Source organism: Haemaphysalis longicornis, unplaced genomic scaffold (genome assembly GCF_048455015.1).
Source record: "Haemaphysalis longicornis isolate Haplotype H1 unplaced genomic scaffold, Haemaphysalis longicornis Haplotype H1 scaffold_1, whole genome shotgun sequence".
NCBI lineage: Eukaryota > Metazoa > Arthropoda > Arachnida > Ixodida > Ixodidae > Haemaphysalis > Haemaphysalis longicornis.
Window position 1 is genome coordinate 228,128,049 of NW_027526203.1, and position 22,231 is coordinate 228,150,279.

The 22,231-nt window shown below is 45.0% G+C and overlaps 1 protein-coding gene across 1 annotated transcript in view; it reads right to left on the minus strand.

Annotated features, from left to right (window-relative positions):
• LOC144142514 (nose resistant to fluoxetine protein 6-like) overlaps window positions 1-22,231 on the minus strand; it is a 142,590-nt gene that overhangs the window by 74,797 nt on the left and 45,562 nt on the right. The window contains exon 5 of the mRNA XM_077674082.1: window positions 16,231-16,322. Coding sequence (XP_077530208.1) covers window positions 16,231-16,322 — 92 coding nt within the window. The remainder of the gene's footprint in view (window positions 1-16,230; window positions 16,323-22,231) is intronic.

The following is a 22,231-nucleotide window of genomic DNA, read 5'->3' on the forward strand; positions in this document are numbered from 1 at the left end:
GGATAGGGCGGCAAGGTTTTCCACTCCCCCAACCTCCACACCCTCTTGATACGCTATTCCCCCATTCCACAGCCCTTACAAAAAATTTTATCGCCTTGGTTTTGAAAGTTTATTGAGTTTTGTCAAAAGAACGTAATGATTTCTTTTTAAGTTTCTATTAACTCTGCCTATAGAGTTTCAAAAGTTATTTGGCCACCGCGTTCCTATTGAAATGGGACAAAGAGGTTCAATACACTTTTTCTATCGAGTACTTATTGAAACTTGATAGACTAGATCTATTAAGTTTCTATTAAAGTTCCCTACAGAGTTTAAAATGAATATGCATAAAACTTTTTATTGAGTTTCAAAAGACTTTTTCTATCGAGTACTTATTGAAACTTCGAAAAAAAAAGTTCCTTCGTTTTTGCAGCCGCCCCTTTCCATAGGGGCGATTCAAGGGTCCGCACTCGATCAGGACTCCTGTACCCATTAAAGAAACCGGTGGGTGCCCGGCGGTACCACGATTCGAACCCAGTACCTCCCGCATACGATGCGAGTGCTGTACCTCTGAGCCATCGCTGCGGTCTCGAAATATAATTTCGAGACCGCAGCGAAATATTTTTATATAAATATAATTCAAATATAAATATAATTTATGTAAATATATTCGAAAAAGAATTTGTAAATTCGTGTAATTAGGCGTTATTTACCGGATTTAAGTTTTAATTGGAACACATTAGAGTTCACTTTTCGTTCATGATGTCTGTCTTCAATTGGTTTCGAAAGCCTGTATATACAGCGTTCATTTTTTCTCACTTTGCAAGATTTGACGATGCCATATATGTTACAAAAACTGCCTGGCGAAACGAGACCACTAAAAACAACAGCGCCGGAGAGTGCTTGTCATTCCGGAACGGGGTAGCTAGATCTGATGTTTAAACCAACAAGCATAGTCACTTTAGTGCATTTCAGATCTGACATCACCCGTACGTGCGAAACCAGCAGGGAATTAATATCTTTCACCTTTTTTGCTAGTGCCGTGGCAATCCGCAGGCTCTTGCGGCGGGGCAATTAAAATTGATTTTCGACATGCATCTCCGGCCCCGTTCTATATAGCTGCCAAAATTGTTGGGAGTGACCTCCAGAAGACATATCATTTTTTTAAGATTCCAAATTTGGTGATCGCAGTATATGCATCCTTTAACCTGCATATGCAACGGACATTTTCATTCTCCGTGCACCGCCTCCATCGAAAAAACTTGGATGAAAAACTTCAAAGTGAGCCAACAGAAACTCTCTTGAGTTTTCACGTTAAAACTTCAATAGAATTTCTAGTGAGCTTATATTGAGTTAGTTGCTATAGTGAAGACCCTACAAAAATTAAAAACACCTTTCATTGAGTAGACTCCATAGAACTGCTATTGAACGAGTTCAGTAAAATGTGTATAGAATCTTTATCGAGCCTGAGTAGATTGAGTTTTTATAGGGAGGTCTCTTTTGAAATTCTATAGAGATTTTGTAAATGAGTAGAGTGAGTTTTTATAGGGAGGTCTCTTTAGAAATTCTATAGAGATCTTATGAGATGAGGAGAGTTTTTATGGGGAGGTCCCTTTTGAAATTTCATAGAGATCTTATAGAGATGGGGAGAGCGAGTTTTTATAGGGGGGTTTTTTTTGAAATTCTATAGAAATCTTATAGAGATGAAGAGAGTGAGTTTTTATAGGGAGGTCTCTTCTGAAATTCTATAGAGATCTTATAGAGATGGGGAGAGTGAGTTTTTATAGGGAGGTCTTTTTTGAAATTCTATAGAGATCTTATAGAGATGAAGAGAGGGAGTTTTTATGGGGAGGTCTCTTCTGAAATTTTATAGAGATCTTATAGAGATGGGAAGAGTGAGTTTTTATAGGGAGGTTTTTTTTGAAATTCTTTAGAGATCTTAAAGAGGTGACTCGTTAGGTCATGAGTCTGCCATGAGTTTCTAATGAGTTCTTTTAGACTGTATAAGAACTCTATAAAAGTTTAATAGGATCGAAAAATTCATTTTTGTAAGGGAGCAGAAGTGCATTTATTTTAATTGGTTCGTTCGAGCCTGCACTCGCATTTATATATGCTTGGTGATTTCAATAAAAGCCTAATTTTGTACGGCCCCTCTGTGGGCATGGTGGTTTCGCGGTGGTCGATTCTTCTTCCTCACCATTTTCCTTTTCTCTTTATTTATATTTTCCATAGACACTGCTTCCAGTGTTTTTTATACGTCTTTCCCCTTCTTCCTGCTCTTCTTTTCCTGTTTCTTTATTCTTGCCGGTTGTACTCAGCTGTTACCGCTAGGCACCTATGCCTCTTTACTCAATATCTCTCTCTCTCTCCCTTTATAAATCCTCCAGATCAAATGGTGGAACAATCTGTCAGCGGCGACGACCAATAACCCTGCCAGCGGCGGTCGCCTTTTCTAAATCACTGACTGGACATGTGGTCAACGTTGTCTAGTTGGCACTTCTGCTGGGGATCCACCACCGATGAGTGCTGCCCACGCCCCGCGAGTGCGTGACCAAGGTCGAGCGCAAAACAAACGGGGCCCAGAGTTATAGGTGGCGCGCGAGAAGCGCGAAGGCGGGAAAATTGAATTGCACCGAATTAACCGGTCCTAATTCATCACGAGAGGAGCGAGACAAGATGGAAAGAGCATGAGGGGTGGAAGCGGGGAGAAGAGGAGTTTTGTCACAGGGGCGGTACACGACTATCGTCAAAACAGAAGTTACAAGAGCTGCAGTGGCTCAGTGGCAAGGGCGTTGTGCTGTTCAACTCAAGGACGCGGATTCGATCCTGGCCCCGGTCAGATGGAGTCGAACAGCTAAAACGCCGGTGTGTCCACATTTCGGAGAACGTTCAAAATAATTCTACGGCCTCCACTCCTTCGTGTCTCATAGTTCAGATGCGCGTTAGTCCCCAAAATTTCATTTTTACCAGACATCAGGTGAAAGGAATGAGCAAATTTTATTTCCTTGAGCATTGACGGGGGTCATCCCCGAGAAAGGCACATACATTTACACACACGGCAGCGATCTGGACGTCCAGATACTTTTGGCCTACAAACCGAAGGCTGCCCGCTCGTCACATGGCTTCCTGGAATAACGAACCACTCCCACTTCACCGGCTCAATAAAATGTTTTTCACTCACCCACTCCTTATTTTTACTCTGCTGATTTTGAAAATGGTGCCTATTTAAAACTAATCTTCCCAAAATGCATATTCAATTCCTGACATGTATCAGTTTGTTGTCTAAGTCCTATTTTAATCTTGAAAATGATGCTGTAATGAAACGGGTGGGCATGGTGCCGAGGACAAGAGGCAGCAGCGGTGAGATATTTAAAAAATGACAAAAGGGAGCAGATGTAGACCAAGAAAACTTGTACACCCATTTTTTATGGCAGACAATTTCTATCTGTTCAGACCAGGGCTTTCATCTACAGAACTATGTGAGCTGTGCCAGGTCCCTGAAACAATCGAACATTTTTTTCTCGACTGTCGTCATTTCTCAGCAGCTAGACAACAGTTTTTGAAGGACAAATTAAGCGTTCAGGGTTGATTTTATCAATTCCACATATATTATCTATTGGCGCAACAAAGTTGGGGTATGCAAAAAGGGGTATATATAATTGCAGTCAAGATTTTCTTTCTGTTTAATGTCGATTGAACTGCTGAAGGGTGCTAATTCATGGGTAATTCAAGTTTTATTCGTAACGAAGTTTCCTTTTAGGCCTCTTTCCGGAAACAAGTTAGCATTTTGAGGTCCTCACGTGTTTCAACAACCGATTCAGCCCTGGTCAATCCCCCCTTGTGGTTAAGTGCCAAAAACATTGAAGGCATCATCATCATCATCACTTATGGCACAGGTGTATGTGTATAACTAATTGTGTACTTACATGTGTATTTGTGTTCTTACAAATATTAAGCTGTTAGATTCATTAGATGCTTTTCGCGCACTCCTAGCATTTCTTCACTCCTGCTTTTCTCTAGCATATTATCATCGTCTTGACATTTCATGGCCTAGTATTTTGTTTATCAATTGTATAATCCTTATGCACTTATTTTTGTTCAGCGACTGCATCTATTGTTCATTTTGTTATTAATCATCAGGGGTCCCGACTGCAGTGTTCTTCCCTATGGGATCCCTGCCTTTATACTAACGTTGTGTTATTTACTATGTTTGTCTAATATAATGAAACTGAAACTGAAACTGAAAAAAGCACTGAAAACAAGAAAGAGGACAGGAGTCGTCAGAATTCCGCTCCACACCATCATCATCATCAGCAGCATCGTCGTCATCATCATCATCCACGTCGAACGCGCGTTTCGCGGTACGAGAACACTGCGGCAGTCGACCGGGCTACTAGTGCACAAGGCCGACGCCACTGCCAATCATCAAGTATAGCCTGCGCGAATGGGGCATCGAGCCAGTCGCTCAGGTCTACACGTCAGGCGCGGCTGAGGCACCGTCACTGTCGCCGGCTACTGCTGTTCCGACGCAGTTGCGCTGCCTGCGCTCGGTCACCGCTGCCGTCCACCACCAGGTCTGTGCGATTCAGTAAGGAACTGTGAGACTGTTGTTTCTTCCCCTTCCTTGATTTTGGTGTGAGATAAACGCGTATCGCCTATGGTCCGCCTCACTTGGCAATCTCGGGACACTGTGAAGGTCCAAAGAACCCGCCGAATAACATCACATATTCCTAGGATTAGCTAATGACCCCAGGTCCATGTCGGAGTGATGAGACTTATAAGGTCCAAATCATGCTTTGAACGGTGAAAAGTGTGTTAATAGCGCACACACCTGGACATTCGTTTTCGAACGCCTCGCCGTATTCAACGCCTTTAGCTTCAAACACACCATGAGCCTCGGGAATTTTTGTTTAAAAAAACGCGGAACCGTGGCTACATAAGATTCTCCTAAAAAGGAGCAGACGGAAATAAATAGCGTTATGTGTTCACATCTATTAATAAACGAAGGTTTACACGCAGGAGCGACCACCGCATTTATATTTCTTTGTACTTGGCAAGTCAACACAGCGATTTCAATGATTAAAAGCATAATGTATGTTGAAGATATAAAAAATCAAATCCTCTTTCTTAAGAGAAAGATGGTTGAAACGCGAAGCTGTTTCGACTGTCGGAATGGCGCAATCGGGTAGACGTCGGCTCCATAACGCGAGAAATCCACGTTCGATTCCGACCCCTGGCAGCGTTTTTTTCTTGAGGCACCTGCTGTGCCTTCGCTTATCATCATCATCGTTTTGTGAAACCCATTGTTTAACCCTTTCAGTCACGAATTATTATAGTCACTGCAGAAAAATTCCATACTTGGAGGTTTAGCAGTGTCAGGTGTCTAGAGGTAAGAAAAAAAGGTTCAGTCTCTCTAGAATACTTTTTACGCAAATGGCGTCGTGTCTTCATACGGAGACACCAATACTAAATCCTGCTTTTTTCTATAAAAATAATAAATATCATGAGGCACATTACAAACAAGGAGGTGAAATAATAGTTTCTGCACATAAAAGAGGTTTTTTAGTCTTTATAAATGATTTACGCCGCAGTAAAAGAGAACTTAAGACGGCAACACACCGGAACTCCCACAAAACTTGGTGGCCTCCATTTTGAAACGATGTCTATGTGCGATTGATTGTGTGGTTTAATGCGCCGACGCAACGGAGACGATGAGGCGCGCCGTAGTGGAGATCTACGGATTAATTTTGACCACCTGGGGATCTTTAACATGCGCCGAAATCTCGTTCACACGGGCGTTTTTGCTTTTCGCCTCCATCAGAAAAGCGGCCGCCACGGCCGGGAATCGAACCCGTGACCTCGAGCTCAGCAGCGTAGCGCCTTAGCCACTGAGCCACCGCGGCGGGCGACGTTTATGAGTGCGGTTCCGCCATTCCACATCACATGGTGCTACCTTTCACTTCCGTAGGTTTCGAACATCAGCCGCACCCCTCTGCATCATGAACTCTTCGTTTTCATGAGGAAAACGACGAAGAAAGCCGCGTCTTCATATGGACACACGGTGACTGAAAGGGTTAAGTTGGCTTTCGTGCAGTGCGCTTTGGCGCGATATCGAACGTCATCAGTTAGGCATAGAAAGCTTCGCTTTTAAATCAGCATGAACAATGCGGGGAGCGTTCGCTGACGATGCTGGAGCACCGCAAAGTCCGAACCAAAATGTCCTGCAGCGTAATGTCGTGATCCTTTGCGGGAGTTGCCATGTTTCACATTATTCTGAGGAAAGGTTGGCCATGTGGTCCTCCTCATTCGCTTGCAGAAAGAATGATATGAGAACTAACTCATGCCAGCCATATAATACGGAGGCCTCTTTGCGCGTCTGACCAATTTTATGTGTATCATCGCCTGAGCAGAACTCTAACGAATCGCTTCTAATTTGGTAGAATACATTTATCTACTCGAATAAATTATTCTACCTATCCCCTCCTTCGCGCTCGCGCACCTATTATGAGTTTTGAAGCAGGTTTCTGCCCATCGAGTGAGGTTATCGGCTAGATGGAGCCACTTTTAGGAATCCTTCCCGAATCTTAAAGTTAATGGCAATGTCAGGGGCTGTAGCTCTGTAGATGAGCCGTTTTGCTGCCCATGCAACCAAGTTAACGTCCCCACAGAGAGCATGCTTTCAGTTAGGAGGCCCAAAATCTTTTCCGGTAATTTCGTTTACCTAACGGACATTCCGCGTCCCGCTGCCCAGACTGCCGGCATTCGCACCCTTTACCTAATCGTGAGTTCCGTTACAATGGTGCCGCCCTCACTTTTGAACCCGTCGACGTAGTAACTGTTTAAGGGAGATGCCTTTGACGAACAAAAAAAAAAAAGCCAGACGCAATTGCAACTGTTTTAAAGGGGCCCTGAACACTTTTTTCACCTTTTTTCGGAATCTTAAATGTCTGGAGAAAGTAGTCAACTGACAGATCCATTATTTAAATTAAGGGGTCCCAACGTACCTCAGCAAAAATTTACAGCTCTATGCCCATCAGATAACTTTGAAACTTTCTGAAAATATTTTTCTCTCTCTCTCTAGGTGTTGGCGTTCTTAGACCGCTGGTATTACGTCATTACAGAGGTGTAGCGGCTGTTGTCCGGCTTTCCTTCAGTTGGAGCAATGAACACATGGAAGCCACGGAAGCCATGGAAGCCATGGAAGCAATGAACAAAAGGAAGCCACAAAAGCAAAGCAGAAACGGATAGCGACTCCGCTGCCACGAGCAAATCACGCAGTGCCGCTCCGTGCTGGCGGTAACTATAGATTTCGCAGTGCTTCCAGACGCGAAGGAAATGGTGAAAGCGTTTATCGGCATGCGTTGCTGAGTCCCTTTAATCCATGCTCAGACAACAAAAATTCACAGACGATCCTTCTCGAAGCGGCACGACTTACTGTGAGGGCTGTGGGCTAACAGCTACCCTATCAAAATGATTCTTTCTCCTCTTTTACGTAACTCCCTCCTTTTTCTTCCCCTCCTAACAGTCCCGGTCTTTGCATGCTTTCTCAATCCTCTCACGAAAAACGCAACGGAGGTTTTTTCAATTCTATCTCCTGCTTTCGCACTACTCACTGCCATCTATTGCTACAACGCGCGTCATTTTTGTTGTGTTTTGTTTCTTGTTCTGCTTCTTTTACAGCATAGCAGCCCTCCACTACAGCGTACCTCCTCCTCGCCAGTGTAGCACCGGCGCGTTAAGCCCTCCAATCAGATACATGCAGAGCTGTTTAAGCTTGAGGTTGGTTCGCTGGCATTCGCAAAAAAATACCAACGAAAATACCGAGCGCACGTGAGCGTGCGCCTCGTGAGGAGTGCCCAGCGTCGTACAGCTCGACCTTCAAGAACACTCTGCTCAGCGTTCGTGGCTGCTCTCTCGTAGAAAGCTTATTGAGTGACTCTAATGGCTCGCGTGCTCTTCTCATCGCCTGTTTCACGTGCGTTCGCGCCTCAAGTGGGATTCACCGAGTTCGGGAAACCGGTTGCCGCCGGTTCTAGCGCGTACTGATGCGGTCCACTTTGGGGGAAACGTGAAAGCCTGCGGACAGGACGACCGGGCCTGCCAGTCACAGGAAAGTTTCAGCGGAAGGTTCGGAAATCCATTTGAGCTGCAACAGCCGGGTTTCCAATGAAGTGAGAGGGGCCGCCAGCTCTGCTGTTTCTCCAGCTTTGCACCACTAGTGCAAGCTGCGCCAATGTTTTTTTTTTATTTTGTCACTTCGACACCGTTTTTAACGCTTTTGTATCTTTTTTTTTTCATTTTCTATCTTAAAACAACGTATACGTTTATTTTAATTTAAGCAAATCCAGGTACACTCCGTTATGTACTCACAATTCATCTCACACATGCCGTCTGAACCGTATGTACCAGTACCCGACTGGGCACTTGCGCGTCCGTTCCGGTAGGGTGTCGCAGTTCCGCTGACGGGCCGCCCCTACCTATAAATACGCGCGCATTTGTTCGGGTGGGGTGCGGCTATTGCCGCCGTACCCGCGCGCGCTGTTTTAGCATACCGCGTGGTCCGTACGCTTCGTATGGACCGTGCGTGCCGGTACTGCGTCTACTCAAGTGGACACGGCATGCTAAAACACGGTATGACATAACACATGGTATTCTACAACTAAAGTTTTGGCATACCGTGTGTTCCGTAAGTTCCGTATACACCGTGCGTACCGGCAGCCGACGGCGCCTGAGCGCACGGGCACGGCAAGAAGGTCTGCTCCCCATCGGAACGAATGCGTGCGCATAACGAAGCGGGGGAAGCCCGTGACCGGAACTAAGGCACCCTACCAGAACAAATGCGCACGGGCCCAGTCGGATCCCGGTACATACGGTACACAAGGAACGTACAGAACACATGGTATCCTAAAACTCTCTGTTGTGTCCCCGCCTGTACCTCTCCGGCACTGTATGTATCGTCCTGAAGTTAGCTGTTATAGGCTAAAAGCCGCTTCTATCGTTCTCCTAAGTTTAGCCCTTCGGCCCCCTTTTCTCCTCCGCGGCTGTCTCGCCAGTGGTGCGCCATCGCGGTGCCGCTGAGCATGTATCTTTACTGTGACGTCATACATCGCCTAGCAACATTGTCGGGTGCTGTGAGCAGCGAGCTCTAGGAAGGGCAGCGTGTCTTCAAAGAGCGCCGGCGTGAGCAGAAGTGGCCGTGGGAGCAAAAATGGCGGAAGGAAACCATCGACAACGATCAGGCCACCGCGAACGATAAGTGTAAGCGCGATGCCCCGTCGGTACCACGAATACCGGGACGCGAAAAACGCAAGACGTTGCCGTGGCTAAAATACCGATAAACCTAGCCCGGTGCGATGGCACGGTTTGAGCAGGAGTTTCAAGCAATTACGCGTCGCTTGCGCAGTGTGTAATCACTTGTGGGTTTCCGGTGGCATCAGTCCCGTTACCACGGTAACCTACAAGGAGCTCCACGGGTAATTCACCTTTTACAACGTACACGCAGTATACGTCCACATGGCTCGGTTTACCCATAAAGCATGCGACAACGGAAGTCGCGTCAGCAAAGTACCGTACGTGCGCTTTCCCGAGCTAGTGCGTAAAATGCTCGGTATCTGTCCATATAACGCAGGCATCTTAAAAAAACACTTAGGGTACTAGCCGTAAAATCGACCATCACGCATTTGCTCAGTAAAAATTTCGGGTCATCCTCGCATGGCCCACAATGCTCCCTGAAAGTGTTTTTGTCCAAAATAATTTTTGTTGTTTCTCTAGCGGCCCTTTTACCTCCAGGGTTTAATGCAAACTTACGTCTGTGAAAAAATTCATGAAAAAGTAACTTCTGTTACAATAGCCACCATTTTTTGTGAAACTCATGTTGACGCCCTGGGCTGCTCTATGCCGCATTTTAAAAATATTTTTCGTTTTTTTTTGCTGTGAATACGCCGATCAGAAAATACATGATGTCGAGCATTTTCAAACATTTTTAGCAAACACGAGCACTTTCTCTCAGCGAATGAAGCATTTGTACCTCTATCTCAGCATTGTGCAAAATCGGTAAAAACTATATTTACACTGAAAAAAGGTGAAATGTGCTAGAAAACGTTTGTCAAACTTGGAAAAATCTTTCTGGCCCATATTCACCTTGAAATTGCGCATTGTTGTGCTCGTAGTAAAAATATCAAATACAAGCCATTGACTAGTACAAATGATCGCAGTTTATTTCAGAAAGTTTAATCAGAACAGCTTTTGTTTTAGCAGAGAAAAAAAATTTCTCAATTTGTACAATGACACTACTTCACCCCGTTGTTCTACAGAGCGTCTTCTCTGCACGGCATGCGCCTGCCTGCATGAAAGAGGCGCGAGCCAGCGGGTTCGCGCTACAAGAATACCTTTCGCCTCCATGGTATTGGTAGCGTCAGTACAAGAAACAGAAATAATTCGCATGCTAGTGGGAAAAGTACAACCTGGAGCTAGTGGTGGTGCGCCCATTCCATGAGTACGGGTAACTCAAGGGCTTGACATCAGATGTGCATTTAAAGCAGCGGATTAAGCAATTCCCGCTAATGCATACAAATAAATCCGTTTACCTCGATGACTCCGCCACTGTTTATTTCGTAATTTTCGGCATACTTAAAACATACCACGTATAACATACCCTGCTTCTTTAAATGCACGTCCATGTCCAGCCTGCCGTTGAGTTACACGTGCTCATGGAATCGGGGCACCACCGCTAGCTCTACGTTGTACTTTTCCCGCAAACACGCGAATTATTCCTCTTTCCTGTACTGAAACTACAAATGCCATTGCGGCGAAAGGTATTCTTGTAGCGCGAACCCGCTGGCTCGCGCCTCTTTTATGCAGGCAGGCGCATGCCGTGCAGAGAAGACGCTCTGTGGAACAACGGGGTAAAGTAGTGTCACTGTACGAATAGAAATTTTTTTCTGTGCTAAAACAAAAAATGTTCTAATTAAACTTTCTGAAATAAACTGCGATCATTTGTACTAGTTAATGGCTTGTATTTGATATTTTTACTACCAGCAAAACAATGCGCAATCTCAAGGTGAATATGGGCCAGATAGGAGATTTTTCCAAGTTTGACAAACGTTTTCTGCCACATTTCACCTTTTTTCAGTGTAAATATAATTTTTACCAATTTTCCACAATGCTGACATACAGGTACAGATGCTTCATTGGCTGAGAGAATGTGCTCGTATTTGCTAAAAATTTTTAGATGCGACTGCATCTCATTCACTCGCCTTGTCCATGCAGCGTCGACGGCGTTGTCGTCGTCCGCCCCTCCCCCTACACTATAAAAAGATAATAGTTAGCGGCGCCCGGTTTCGATCCCACGACCCTGTGGGTGGAACGCGAGGTACATGGTGCTTGCTCTTCCCACTGCGCCACAAAAACAGAGACAGAATCAAATGCTACGAACGCGCCTTATATCCTTGACTCATTCAAACTACGTCAAGATGCTACTGATACAACGCATGATGGGGCAATGATTAACACTTGCAATAAAAGAAAATAAGCTCCCACTTACAGCAACAATGATGGAGTAAAGGTCGTTGCGACAGCGAAGCCCCAAGCATACCACTTAGAGAGATTGACCAAGATTGACCAATAAAACATAATAATAATCATAAAACATAATAATCATACGCGTCCCCGTCACGTTTCACGCGATTTCAGAATCAATCCAACGGAAACACCAAGTGAACTCCACGATGCGTCGCATCTACACAGGGTTCCCCTCGCGGGGAGGTGGGCGCAATTTTGGAAAATGCTCGACATCGTGTATTTTCTGAATGGCGTAATCATAGCAAAAAAAAAAGAAAAATATTTTTAAAATGCGGCATACAGCAGCCCAGGGCGTCAACATGATGTTCACAAAAAATGGGGGCTATTGCAACAGAAGTTACTTTTTCATGAATTTTTTTCACAGACGCAAGTTTGCTCTAAACCCTGGAGGTAAAAGGGCCGCTAGAGAAAGAACAAAACTTTTTTGGACAAAAACACTTTGAGGGAGCATTGTGGGCCATGCGAAGATGACGCAGAATTTTTACTGAGCAAATCCGTGGTGGTAGATTTTACGGCTGGTACGTTTGGCATGGAATGACCCTATACTGAAATTGCCCGCAATGACGACTCTATCACTGCGCCGAGTTTCATTTACTTTTCGTACTCAGGTCACAGTGAACTTGTATACGCAGCAGAATTTCCGGCTTCTGTCAATACATTGCCGTCTATGGAGGGTGTTAGGTTACCGAAAACGACTGTAAATCTTGTTTTGCCAGAACCACCGAACGAAATTTTATGACCATTGCCCGGGAAGATGACTGGATGATTACGCCCAGTTTCCTTTACTTTTCGTGAGTAGTTTGTCCACAGTGAAGTTTTAAGCATTAGATAATCCCCGCCTGCTGTCAATACATGGGCTTCGTAGGGGAATGTACAGCCACATGTTTGGACGCCAGAATAAAACTCTACTCCTCCCAAGATTCATTCAGCTAATTACTTGGAAGCGTGCTCAATCGGAAATTTGAAGAAAAAAAGTTGCAGACATCTACGTTTGTATCCTAAGGTGTAAGGCGCAATAGCGATACTTCGACTCCCACGGAGCGTTTTCGTGCGCACTGGCTCCATTTCATACCTATGCTTAACTATTGGAGAGATATAGATTCCCAACAAAGGTTTCTAAATCGCCGTGGCCCAGGAAAGACAAAGGCTCTCTGCGCTTTGTTGGCTTGAAATGTGAGCGTGAAAGGTTGCGGAGGCGAGTTCTTGGTCAATTTGAGCGGGGAGGCGTCAGTGTCATTGTTTCAAAATGTTCAGTCTGTGATGTGAAGGCCGAGCTGAACAATTGTGCTTTTTGCAGAGAGAGAGAGCGGGGGGGGGGGGAGGCGACAGACCGACACAGTGAAGATCTTCGTTCAGAAAGAAATATTTTGGGGTTAAGGAAAACGTGGTAAAGATATGGCAGGCAGCCCAGTTGTGGAACCTGAAGTTTAGGGCACCTGATGCAGCAGCATCTTGCCTTGTCCTCCCAATTATCTCCCACTGATGTTGAGGTAAGGGGTTGGTCAAAGCTGCCTTTCATGTTTCCAAGATGTGGAATATGTAGTGTTCAAGTTGTTCTCCCCTGACCGAACCCTTGGACGTGGCTGCGTTGCGTGAAAGAGGGTGGATGTTTCCTCGCTTTTAGCAGAATGTTAAGTTGGAGGTTTCCACCCAACTCCTCAACGCACACCCATTCGCAGATACTTGTGTTGGTTTTTCGTCCACAGACTTTGGGATTCTTCGGCGTTGAGACCTCGTTGTAGCAAGGGGAAAGATCGTGTTCCCAGGCATAGGATTAGGATTCACTCTTAACGTTTTTCGAGGGGGGGGGGGGGGGGGGGGGCAGTGAAGCTTCTTGGTCAATGCGTCGTTCTCTTCCAGACCAGTGTGTCCGGGTGTCCAGGTGACATTGTTAACTTTTTGCATTGTGGATGGGATTAACTTATCGAAACGCTTCGCTATTCTGCCTCCAGAAAACACTATAATGACTTTTCATAGTATATAATGATGTTTAGTCTTCTTTTCGACACTTGCGCTAGTCGGATTGCCGAGGAGATGTACCCAACTTTGTTTTCTTTGTTTTTGTATGTAGGAGGGACATGCAGTCTAAAGATTGCAAGAGTAGTCAACTACGAAAGTCTGCGGCCTCATGCTTTCGTACATCCTGGAGTCAGCGTATATCTCATGATTCTGCAAGTTTCCCCGAATGAACTTCACACTACCATATCGCATCTTGTTTTGTAAGATTGGATCCGTAGAACTGGTAGAGGAGAGCTTTTATGCGGGGGTAGCAGGTCGGCGCCATGTTTATCACGGCGTGCAGTAGTTTATTTTCAAATGGAGGGGGGTTCCTGTCTCCTATACGATGGCCCCTCCCGTTTTTGTTTTTCCTGCTGGTGTCTTCGGCCAAGAAGAGAGGTTTCTCCGATTTCTTGAAATACGTTAGGAAGACACCACTTGATGACATATTCATCATCATTATCCCAAATCCTATTTAGGATGACTGCAGGGGAAAGGCCTCTCTCATTGGCCTTCACCTGCTCCTGTCCTGCGCATCCTGAGTCCATTCTTTGCTCCGAATATTATTTCTTCCCTCCATTGAGTTAATGGCCTCCCTCTTCTTCTAGACCAGTGTATGCCGTTATCGCGTATGCCATTACCGTTCTGTTACCGTGGTGGCTCACCCGTTGTTAGTTCGTCTCGCGGTCGAGATTGCCTTTTGTGCTGTCCTGATAATGATGTTTCTTTCACTTTCTTCTGTGCGGGTAAATTTGTGGTTTTGTAGGCTTCGCAATATTCCGCTCCTGATTTGTGGCTGCACGAGTCTGATCGTTTCTTCTTTACTTTTTCTTGCTCTTCTCTTGGTTGGGCATTTTATATTGCGGGCAATTGATTGGAGATTTTCTTTTTTTTTTGGCGATGGTGATTTTGGCCCTGCGGCATATCTATAAAGCCACGAAGAACATTCTTCCGTGGCTGTTCTCTGCAGCCCATTTTAGAGTGATTTTTAACTTGGCCACGTGGCGCCATCTGTCGTTTGCCAAACCGAGCTTGTCGACAGAACCATGGGAATAGTGAGAATTGTTTTAAAAGCTTTATAACATATGCATTCCTTTATTTCAGTGTGCTTTATTTCAGTTCTTTTCTGCTTATAACCTATGCAATCCTTGGTTTCTGATTAAGTGGCGTTAATCATTTGCCACCTTTTTTAGTTAGGCAACCCGACGTTGGGGCAGGCATAATTTTCTGTGGAAAACACGCCGCGGTGGCTCACTGGTTAAGACTTTGCTATGTTGTGCCCGAGGACGCGGGTTCGATTCCCGGCCGCAGTAGCCGTCTTCCTGATGGAAGCAGAAAACAAGAATGCCTGTGTCGAGGTTTACGCGCATGGTGAAGGTCCTAAGACTGTCTAAATTATTCTGTAGGCTTCCACTTCGGCGCGCCTCCTAGACCACGTTTAGCTTCGGCGCATAAATTACCGAAAATTTGTATTTTTTGATCTTCTGGTGGAAAGATGCTTTGGTGTAATAGCGTAAGTTGCGGGCATGGCTGGCGACCGTGTCTGCCGAGCATACTCTCGCCGACTGGGCATCGAACAAATTCCACCGTGCCGCCTCGGCACCTGCTGAAAACGCGTGTCCTTTCTTTCGCCTCCTTCGTAGTATCATCGTGGAAGTATCCTCCTTCCGGCACTTCAGTTGCCGCTGCGCCGCATTACAGATTCAGAGTAGGCCTCTAATCTTGCATCCTCAGTCGTAACTTCCGAGTTGCACCGGTGACGTAATTCCTTGGATGCATAATGAACACGGCTAATAGCGGACGGCTAGGAGCCACGGGGAAATTGAAAAATGAGTCTAATAACGCTACCACGATAAAACATGTTTTGCCGCGTGCAAACATTGGACATCTGCCCAGCTTTGCCGATCATCCTTTTCACACATGGTTTAGATGGATATTGTGGTTCTATAGGTTAGATATTACTTTTTGAGGGGGTTTAAGTTTTGTTTTGTTGGTTTGGATTGGTTGAGCTTATTTTCGTTCATTTACGATTAGGTTGGTTCCTGCTAGGTTTTGGTATGTTAGTTTAGGTAAGGAAGAGCGATGTAGCGCCGGACGAGATTTACGCTAGAAATGGCAGCCGGACGACACTTTAAGGGCGGCTCGGGGTGCCGGCGGATGGCATTCTGGCCCCAGGAAAATCTAAAAATAGAAAAAAAAATTTCTTCAACGTCGTAGGTCTTAAAACTAGTCACAAAACTATACACAACCCGGGATTACAACTTGTTAACTGTCAAGAGTAGTTACCGAGTGGTTATGATTCCCGCTTGAGGAGAAGGGCCTGGGCCCATACCTCCAAACATCCGAAATTTAAAAAGCGCTGTATTTGTCGAGGCAGTGCCGCCCCAGTATGCGTCGTCGCGCCGGCGAGAGCCAAACGGCGATGCCCGCATGGTGTGTCTTGTATACCGAAGATCTAGCCGCTTCCGAAAAATTTTCACTGAAGTTAGGCGACCCCCGGCATCGCCCGCAAAAACTGAACTCGTGCATGAGTGGCCGAAGCGTTGACCTATCGTGGGCTGCCGAAAATATTCAGGTTTATAGGCAGAGAAAAGAATAACCTGCACAAAAAAGCCGAGAGTATTCAAGCTCTAGTATAGTTCACTCATGCAAATATATACACTGGCAGGGCCTCACCTTTGCAGTCATCCTTCAAACCCCTCCACCGGGTGAAAATATCGATAGCTGTGCTCGCAGCGACGACAGAAGCTAGGACGGTCAGGAATATTCTGCGGGGAAACGCGATAACAAACCAACATTAGGCTGCGGTGAAAAAAAATTTATGCACTGGTTCACTCAACCGTTCCAGCTCTCGCCAACCGAGCAGGGGTACCGACGATGACCGCCCCTTACCCCCCCCCCCCCCACTACCATCCCCACACCAGAGGGCACTGGAAGACCAAGAAGAAGAAAAATCTTCTAGGGCAGGAAGAGGGGAGCGAGAGGGCTGAAAATTAGAACAGCTGGGTAGGGAGTGAGGGGAGAGGGAAAAGCAAGCCGATAAAATTTTTTAGGGGTACAACAAATAATTCCAATAAAACAGACAGTTGGTTGATGATAACCGATGCCCTGATACAAAGGGATAGCCCCTTCTCATCATCATTGTCATCCTTATAAAGTGTACGCTACAAGATTGCTTAAAGGCAGGCTGGACGCATGCAAAGACATTATAGATCATTACAGGTTAACCGATGTAAATACATACTGGCTTACTAACACCCTTACCAGGATATAGGCAGCAACGTTGCGATGGATGCAGACACACACATTATTGAGTTCCATTTCTCTAAACCGTTACTATATAGACCTTTATTCAACACTCTGTACTTTGTACAACAGCAGAGCAGACCTACATCACATAATGTGGCACTGCCATCAGCTGAAAAAATATGCAACCGACAATAACAGCAATGCAGATATCGATACTCTTAAAATACAATATGAAGAGTGCAGAGCAAGAGGAGAGTGTTCTCCTCAGCTCCACACCGGAGCGACAACTCACAGCAGTACGAACGGCCGAAGTCGCCACAAGGATACAAGAAATCCTGGCTGAAGGATAAACGAAGGACATTGATAAAGACGTCTTCCTTTCAAAACCCATCTCGGGCATCAAATAAAGTCATCTATCTCTCCGTGCACAATCAACACTAACCTGTAAATATCTTTCACAACACTCTGCCAGGAAGGATTCATCACTACCCCTAATGCTTTGTGTTAATTTTATATTATTTTCTGCCTCCTTTTACGACATTGAAAAGCTGTTTGACACCATTGGCACTGTTAGCATGGTCAATAATCAATTTAGAAGCATATAATGAAGGGTAAACCACAATATAGACACCGAAAGTATTGCACAATGGATCACGGATAAACCGTGAAAGATATAATAGTACCCACGTTGGCGTAAAATACCGATCAGCTAATTCAGTGCGGAAAACCATGATTGCGGTGTGCTTTACCCTAAAAAATTAGAAAAGAATAATCGATTCGTGTTACCCTCACGTTACCCCTGCATAATGGGTTGCGAGAGACGGTAAATTGCCAGTACTGAAAAAATTGCAATTATTCGCCTGGCTTGCGAACACTAACACTCATGAAAATTCGAGTTACGCTTGCGATATTTTCACAAATTTTTATTCCCCTCAGCGCTCTCCAGATTCATTAAATCTTCAGTCTCATTTTCTATGAAAGCTATTTATATTTCTGGAAAACGTACCCGTCTATCATTTTTATGCTCCATGGAGAGCATTCTGGTGCCGTCATTCAACAGGCATGCCGGACTGGTGGTGACAGCTATGCAAAGTAGTGGAAGGGCAACATTATCGTATTTCGACTGTTTCTTTACTTTAACGTTGCTTTTATATTTTCAGAATGCCGCATAACTTCAGGCAGTCAGCCGTCACAGCCAGCCAGCCAGTATGAATGGCAGTCAGTTATATATGACAAGGGTACAATATGTGCTCTTAGGTAAGGCCACTGCGTAGCGAGTGGTCAGTGTGAGCGACCAGATAAAGAGGGTGATTTGATTTTATACAAACTAACGCTGTAGATCCAGCTACGGGCGCGGTGGCGCACCTGTGAGAGGAACAGGCAGAATTCACCTCCCACGACTGCATTCAAAATACGAATCATTCTTTGGCTTGGGAGAATTGGTCGCAGAATTACTTGCGATTGGGAGAATTACTTTTACTTACACGGATTGCTTTGATTCCTTAGAATACTCTAACAAAACCATTTATACGCGAGCAGGTGCATGAAGAAGTGTGCTCAAGTTGCCGGAAGAAACCAGAAACCATGTGACACATTTAAACGAAGTCCAAACAGTGCTTCAGTGATGGAGGTCTGAAGCCTTCAGAAGCTCTGGGCTTTAATCTCAATGAAAAAGTTAATTCCAAAGCGGTAGAAGTTAGCGAAAGTTGTGGCTGGGAAAAAGCAAAGAGTAATCTGGACAGAACTATTCAGAATAGAACAGAAGTACAATGAGGGAGAAACGTGTTTTAAAGACGATATTCTTTCTTGGGCTACTTCAATGCGGAAACTTTGATCTGTCTGTCTGTCTGTCTGTCTGTCTGTCTGTCTGTCTGTCCCTCGATTCAAACGGCCGGCCAAAGTTAAGCAGAGGTTGAACGAAACGTTCATATAGCCACAACCATTTTTAAACATCTAAGTCTGGTGGCAATGTTCATAGTTGTCAATATTGTTGAGCAAAACCAAAACATGGCGGATATCTGAGGCAAAACATCAATACATACGTGATGTTTGCAATGCTCCTTTATGAAAAATGATGATGGATGCTTGATTGTTGCGATTGGAAATGAAATACTGCCCGCTGTAGTAGTGCAAACTGCTGGACACTCCGATAGATAGATAGATACTTGACGGCGTTACCTTTAGAGCGGGCGGGTGCCTTAGAACACGAGGATATAGTGGCCCCACCTGACAGTGTCCCTGGGCGCGCAACGCAGTGGGTTTCCTAACGCTACTGCCAGGTGGGGGTACCAGTCCCGCCGGTACTATCTTTGGTGGTTCGCTCCGCCGTTCACATCTGCAAACCGGTTTGGAATCACTCTCGACTACGTCTTTCAAAGCGGCCTAAAGAACGTCTAAGCACGGAAGTACGTCTCGTACCTCAGCGTACACACACCCATCCTCTAGATGGTTGGAAATGTGTCGGTCGGCGAGTAATGTGATGGTGACACTTAAGGTGCCAGTGGTGCCAGTGCGACTGTGTAGAACCATCGGGCCTTACATCCTGGCGTCAAAAGCGACGGCATCGGCACATTATTAGCAGGGGCCGGACACTTCGGCTAGTTTCGGTATCGCAAAAGAAAGTGCCGCCATGACGCTGGTAGCCAAGTGAAAATTCAGCAGCTTTTGCATATGTGGCTTGATCTTTCCAATGTACGCAGCAATAAAGTGAAGTGATTCCATTATATGTAGAAATAAAATGTGTTCTTGTAAGTTTCCTTTTTTGGCCAACTATTTATTTATTTAGTCGCTTCATTGGTTGCGCCGACGGGTGGCGCTTTCGCTCTTATCTCTTCTGCTGCTATCCTGTCCGTCTGCTCCTGCCGCTTTCACTGTGTCTACGTGTAGAAGTTTTGTAGTATGCCTTGAAGGTGAAAATTTTGGTGTCTCCGAGTGCGAACGGGCTAAAAATGTCAGAGAAACTGAGAAAAGGACACAACGCGTGCTTCGCCGCTGTACGGTGTGAGAACGCGTACGTTGTGAGAGCTCGTGAAGGAATAGCACAGCGAAATTTTTCCGTTTCCCAGCGTACAGCAGGTCAGCACACTTTTTATTCAGTCAAAGTTATGCAGAAGCAAGCGCTATCCTTATCAAAAAAGCTGCAGGGCGAACCGAAAAATCTTCTGTGGTTGCTTTAAAGTGAATTTCCTCTTGTTTGGTACAACGCATTTGTCAGTAATGTTGTAAGCATGTGAAGTTACTTGTCGACAGTTTCTCATGATCCGATTGATGCCAGCAGACACGCAGACGGAAATTTTGCTTCGGTATCGGTTTGGTGAGCAGTTGCTTTTCATTTTCTTTCCACCAGAGAAAAGCTTGGAAATTATGTTCGCCTAATGTGCTGAAATGCTTCTTCGACGAACTGGTTTGGCTTTAGAGCATTCCGACGATCAATATTTTATAGTGACAGTACCACCTTTGAAAGCTTATTAACACGATAGAAGTCCCCAAATTATTTACGTGGCAGCTGACTGCTTGCATTCCGTGTTACGAGAAGTTCGAGTTACTTCGCGACGGCCGATCTGCGCTTCGCTTTTCGATCTGTGCTAGGACACATTTTTTGTAGCTTGTTGAACTCTGAATATTTCTTTCGCTTTTACGTGTTGTTTATTGATATCCATGGAGGTGTTTCTTCCATTTACTAAATGGGACGTATGGCGTAAGTTCGCAGGGAATTCGCTAGCTATAAAAGGTTTTTTTGGGCTAGTAAGTTTACGAGAATAAGAATATGGAGCTGTTGTTAATGGTGGCGAAATGAGCTGGTCATCTCACTTCATATTGATTTTGTTATTCCCATACACGTTTTTTATGAAACACCGTTTCTGTAGAATTGTATTGTGTACAGCAAATAAACGTGGTGACCTCTGCAGCCCTTTTCTGCATACGATGAATTGTACGAAGATGTCTCTTACCTTTGTGTAACCCACATAGAATGCGGACATTTGTACTTACTATACGAGATACACAGCTCTATGCTTTTGTGGCATGTACTGAACTTCGCTTGCGATACGTTGTTAATAAAAGCAGTAAATAAACAACACTTCTGCCTACTACTTTTTCTGCCCCAAACAAAATTGTCACGCTCCAGGGCATGCTGGCTCGCGCGTATTCAACTAAGAAAAATATCCAAACAAATGGTTTGTGCACGTGCTGAGAGTCCAAGCAAATTAGCAACTGAAAGCTGTCGAAAACAAGATGCGCAGCTGTAACATCTCTGAAAAGCAAAATGCAAGCGGTGTTTGTTCACGCTTGCGGCACACAAAGACAGTCGCGCTCGTTCAGCCCATACCAGACGATAAGCGGCATGGCGTTTCCTCCTCGCGCATCGACGAAAGCGTTGCCTTAGCAGCATCAGTGATATTTTTTTTGTTTTTTGGTTTGACAGTTTGGCCTACCAAGCCCAAGGGACAAATTGGTGCTATTGGCGCAATTATCGGTTACCTGGGGGTATACCAGCTGACCTAGCCGTGTTATTACTACATGCGCATACCCAGTGAACCTTCCACGTAATAAATAGAATCATGTTTCCCAAATAAATATTATTTGAAAACAATAATGCTATACACTACCACACGTAAGACAGACGTTGCAATGTCCTGCAGTTACCGACACATGGCACGCCAGTATAAAGAACGCGGTAAAAATGAAATCTCTTAAACAAACCTCCATTGCACTTATCATGCCACGACTAAAATGGTAGGAAAAGATCATCACGGGTGGGTGGGGGGAAGAGCAGGACTTATGTAGCATGGGCGGCAGAAGGCTATCGTCTTCCGACGACCTTTTCAGCGAAGCAAGCATATACGGGGCCAATTTTTTCCTTTCGTTTTTTAGGCCAGCTGAATGCACAGCGGCGTTTCCAAGCTCCTTCGCCTGGTTATTGGCACTGCGACAAGTCCCAGTCGCCACTGAGTAATAAAGAACCTGTGCTTTCCCTCACGTGCCATCGAACCTCGTTATAACGAGGTAGTATAAAAGAAGGAATCTCGTTCGTAATATCCGATATGCGTTATAACAGCAGAGGCAATAATAACCTCTAACAAATCCGCATCTTGCTCGCGCAAAAGTCCTACATAAAAAAACGGATTATTCTGGTGTTCGAACCCACTTTAAACGAGGTTATCCATACTTGTCTCCTTGTGTTATTACAAATCAAGTGAACCAGAAACATGAGAACATGACATTACAAAAGAACAAAGCTCGTTTAAAAAAAAAGAAAAACAGGCCTGCGTTCTTATTTCAGACAAGTCAAATGCGCTGCTGCACCAGACGACCAAAATTTTGGCAATTTTTTTAAACGATTAAAAAGGGTTTGTGTTGTCTTTCAATCTGTTATTTTGCTTTTTCATGCTATCATTGGAGTTTGGAGCCGCACGCGGACCAAGTATTC